Source organism: Rattus rattus, chromosome 11, assembly GCF_011064425.1.
Source record: "Rattus rattus isolate New Zealand chromosome 11, Rrattus_CSIRO_v1, whole genome shotgun sequence".
Taxonomy (NCBI): Eukaryota; Metazoa; Chordata; class Mammalia; order Rodentia; family Muridae; genus Rattus; species Rattus rattus.
The window spans coordinates 79159876-79165117 of NC_046164.1; the positions used below are offsets into that span (position 1 = coordinate 79159876).

General features: G+C 35.5%; 1 protein-coding gene across 1 annotated transcript; it reads right to left on the reverse strand.

The window, feature by feature from the left end:
- Positions 1 to 1304: 1304 nt before the first annotated feature.
- On the reverse strand, positions 1305 to 1772 carry LOC116912519 (40S ribosomal protein S16-like). Its single transcript, XM_032916610.1, is given in 3 exon segments — positions 1305 to 1405; positions 1408 to 1431; positions 1434 to 1772. Coding segments are annotated over 3 exon segments (423 nt in total). The 5' UTR covers positions 1747 to 1772; the 3' UTR covers positions 1305 to 1319.
- Positions 1773 to 5242: the final 3470 nt, after the last annotated feature.

Genomic DNA, 5242 nt, shown 5'->3' on the forward strand with positions numbered 1-5242 from the left:
GGTTTCTGAAAAAATAAGCAAGATTGAGAGATGCTTGAGTCAACTACAGAAAAGAAAGAGATTACCCAAGTTAACACATCAGAATTGAGCAGAGAAACCTTACAGTGGACAGCATAGGAATTCAGACTAGAATAAAGGAATATTTTTAAAGCATGTATTTTATTCAGCTAGAAAAATCATAAAAATATAGCCATTTATAGATTTAGTCAAATAACCAACATTAAATCATGAAGAAGTCAGAACCTAAACAGATAAAAAAGCAAATAAAATTGATCACTTTATCAAAAGTTATCCACAGATTCAATATAATCTGAAATGAAATGCTCATTTTATTCTCCCCAGAAATAGAAAAAAATTCTAAAATCCACATGGAACTACAGAAGACCCAAAGAAGAACCCAAATAATTCTTCATGAAAGAACAATAACACAATATTGCCATTCCAGATATTAAGATATAATACACATACATAGTAATATAATCAATCTGGCACTGTCATAAAAATAGCCTTGTAAACTAATGGGAAAAAGAAACTGAAAACCCAATGAATCAATATAGATTCATCCACCTAACATTTGACAAACATGTCAAAATCATAATCTGGAGAAAAATCATCTTCAACGAATGGTGCTGAGAAAACAGAATATTTACATGGAGAAGACTTTAATTACATCCATATTATCGCCTTGTACAAAAACTAACTCCAAACGGATTGAAGACCTAAACATAAGAACTGAAATACAAAATCCCTTAGAAGAAAACATAGGCAATACCTTACTTACATAGTTGTAGGAAAGAACCAAGAACAGACAAGTGAGAGTTCATGAAACTGAAAAGCTCTGCACACCTAAAAAAACAATCAGCTGGGTGAAGCGGAAGCCTGCAGAATGGGAGTGAATGCCAGAATGGAGTGAATACATCTGATAGTTGATTTATATCAAGGATGTGTAAAACGCCCAAAAAGCACAGAATCAAGAAAAAAAATGGCCAGTTAAAAAGTGGACCTGGGATCTGAATGGATTTCTCACAGGAAGAAAATGAAATGGTTAAGAAATATCTCAAAATGGTGTTCATCATCCCTCATATTTAGGGAAATGCATATCAAAACACCTTTGAGATTTAACATCACCCTAGCCAGAATAATAAAGGCTAACAAAACAACTATCAACAAATGCTGAAAGGTATATGAAAAAAAGTGAACCCTCTGTTGGTGGGATTGCAAAAAAAGCTACTAGGAACATCAGAGAGAATTCTTTTTTTTTTTTTTTTTAAGTCCTAGGATGTTTATTACAAAGGTAAACCCTGATCCTTGAGACTGGCTTATCGGTAGGATTTCTGGTACCGGGCACGGGCACCGGGACCACCAAACTTTTTGGATTCACAGCGACTGGGGTCAGCTACAAGAGGGTTCGATCGTACTGGATGAGGATATTTTAGAGGCTTCATCCACATATTTTTGGTAATAAGCCACCAGAGCTTTTGAGATGGACTGCCGGATAGCATAAATTTGGGCCACATGACCACCACCCTTCACACGGACCCGGATATTCACACCAGCAAATCTCTCCTTGCCCAGAAGCAAAACAGGCTCCAGTAACTTGTACTGCAGTGTGCGCGGCTCGATCATATCCAGGGGACGTCCATTCACCTTGATGAGCCCATTTCTTCGTTTGCAGTGGGCCACAGCTGTGGCTGTTTTCTTGCGTCCGAAGACTTGCACGGACTGCAGTGGACCCTTGGACAGCATAGCTACAAGTATGAACACGAGCTCCTCACCACGCGGCGCCGCCACCGGGAAAAAAAAGCCAGAGAGAATTCTTAAGAAGCTAAAAATCAGTCTAGCGTCTGACTCAGCTATACCATTATATACTTTCATATACCGAAAAGACTTGACATCTTCTCCAAAGATACATGCTTATTGCTTTGTTATTGCTACTCTACTCCTATGCACAATAGGAAGGAAATGGAAGCAATCTAAAGAATCTTCAGCTAACAGATGGTGAAAATATGGTATATAGACTGTGGAATACTATTCAGATATAAAGAAAACTGAAATCAATAATTTTGCAGGTAAATGGATGCAACTAGAAAAGACCATGTTGCCAGAGTTAGCCTAGACTCAGATATTCAAATGTCTCATGTTTACTCTTATCTGAGTCTTAGTTTCAAACTTTCACATATGAGTACATATCCTGGAGTGACTGCAGAAATCATGAAAATAGAAAGGGACCATTGCTAGGATGTGACTTTAGGAAAACCAAAGAGAGGGAAATGAAAGAGTATATGTAATCTGATCAGGAAAATGGGAAAAAGCAGGACTTCTAATTAGTCAGTGGAGACAGAAATAAATACAGAATGATGCAATAGGTTGAAATAACAGGGATATCTGAAAAAGCCATTAGGAAACATTCTATTAACTTCATTTAAAAATGATCCATATAAGTTTAAGTACACATCATTTAAATGAACTCTCTTCTGAATTAGTAATGCTCCCTGCAAGAGCCAAAGATCACCCAAGAGAAATCCAATCATCAGACATGAGAAGCGCTCTTTTAAGTTGTTGGTCAGGGTTGTCTCAGAAGCTCCCAAAACATATAAGCTATTGCTTTTGCATTTGGCTGTCCCCAGAAGTAAAAGTTTTCTATTACTGAAGATGCCAGGTACTTCAAACACAGGGTTCAGTTCCTGAACTGGAACTGACCTGAATGCCTCCTCCCTGAGGTCTAGCATTCATGTTACCTGAAGGTGTCATGTTATTTTCCAAAAGAGGGAAGCAACTGAAGCTGGACCCAACTATGACTCCTATGATTCACAAGGACGAGCATGACGCCATAACCTCACAAATGCAGTAGTGATACACACACCTTGGCAGTAACCAAGAAACCTCTAATCTGACTTAAGGTCCATAAAAATTTAAGGCAGGTTCTAATTGGTGCACAACATGAACTAGTGACATATGGAGATGTTAGCTTTTTGTTGTTTGCTATTTCATCTTCCCTTGTCTCTGATGTTCCTTGTATGAAGATTATTGCTGTTCTGTTAATAGGATATCACTCTATAATGGCAAAAAGTGCAGTTTCTTTTCTTGATATTTGGAATGTGTCTAAGACAATATAGTTTTATCAGCACTGTTGTCCTTTTCATAGGTTTAAAATGTTTCTTCTCTTGGGGAAGCTAGTCTTTTGCTTTTGTCCATTTGGGGGTCACATGAATTATTGCAGTGTTTATTTTTATATAAATAGCTGAACAAAGTTTTCATTTACACATTTTATATTTTGAGAAGGGGATGATCACCTTTACATCCATAATTTAAACTCCAAAATTATGATCAGACATGTTGTGGATAAGAGAGAACACATAGCCCACTTGCAAGCTAAGGGAGGTCAGTTCTGTCACACCATTGAATTATTATAATCAAACTTTCTGAAAGTCTGCCCTTGAATGACTAATAGAAAATTATGTTCTAATCCTTACACGAGGACTCCATTGTCTATATTCCCTTACTGTGTAATGGCAGTTAGATTCTGCAGTTCACTTGTTAGAGAATAGCTGAGAAAGTGTCCCAGAAAGTATAAGGCTAAAATTCAAGACTGCCATATTAAACTCTTTGTTTACGTTAGTCCCAGTGTAGGCTGTGAGTACATTGGCTATAATGTCTTAGTCCATTTTACTAAATGTAGATTGCTCAGGAAGCTTGACTATTTAAGAGATTTAATTAGTTGATCCAGCTTATGTTTTTAAATGTTATGCTTAAGATCAAAGTTAGTGTTTGTTTTCCTATATTGTGAATTTTTTCCCTATATAAATTAGATACAAAGAAAGATAACATTGTTTTCTTAAAGTGCTCGTGTTTTAAATTTTACACAATTCTGTGTGGAGTGCTGTTTGTCATATAATTTTGTCTTGGGTTCTTCATATTTGCATTTGCTTATGTAATTTGAGGAGGGATACTGAGCATGAGTCCTGGCTAATACTGGAAAAATAATAATAGCAAAGATTTAAAAAATAACAACAAAGATGGTGACGACAATGACAACGGTGATGATGATGATGTCAAGTCTAATGTACATGGTGATTTGGCTGTTACATCTCCTTTAAAGGGAGTGCCTAGCTCCCCATATGCTTACTTGCACTTTTATCATATTGACTGAGAGACAGCAGTTTAAAAACAGCTGTTCTGTGCTGCTGTTCAGCATGTGGTATCTTTTGACTAACCTAAACACTCCGAATTACTTGTAAGCAAATTTGAATATTATGAAGTGATATTATACACATACACTCTTTATAAATGTCAGGCATGAATATTTTATGATAGTAAACATTGATTAATCTTCTGAGTCTTGAAAGAAGGTTGGAGATATATGAAATGTATATGCATAAACTATATTCTAAAAGGGAGGATATGTTTTCCTATTGAAACAGGAAATCCAATAATTTCCAATTTAATTGATCAATCCATGTTTATCAAGCAAATCCACCCTAATATTAATAAATATTACTTTATACATAATCAGGAGTTATGTTTTGTGTTGAGTAAGAGAATGTATTTCTTTGGTTTTGTGGGTCCTAAAATTTCATCCAGTTTCCATTTGTCTTTTTGAATTAATGTATTCTGTTAATTGGTAAAGGGGAAAACAGAAAGGTCAGAAGTTCATGCTGACGAATGGTGCAGCCAAAATGATCGCTGAATAAGTCTCGAATACACTATAAAAAGTTAAATTCACCCCAGCAACATTGAAATAAATATTTTTTCGTTCATCTCCTGTGACTGACCACATAGCTTTGAAAAAGCTTGTATCTACTTAATTCATACCAATTAACATTTAATTTCCCATCTTCACTCTCGTTGCCAAAATTTTTATACTATTCTTATGACAATGCTTCATATCATGGTATTTAATATAAGAATCATTCCATCATTCTCAGTATGGGTTCAACTAATGAAGGATGGATTATCACATGCAAACTCTTACAGACTGGAAGGAAAATTCTGTTAGATCTTCTAACCAGGTCATTCTCATGTTGAACATTTTTTTCACTGATTTAAGTAAATCAGTACATATCTAGATCAAAGTCTGAGTAATTATTTCTGATGCCTTCTGTTCTCTATTGAAATTGCATGCTGGTTATTTCTCTCAAAGTTCCTTTTACAAAATTTATTAGGCTCTGTAATTTGTATTAATCTTGTATTGATTCTGAATTATTTCAACCATTATGTTCCTTTCTGTAACTGCAATGCCTCA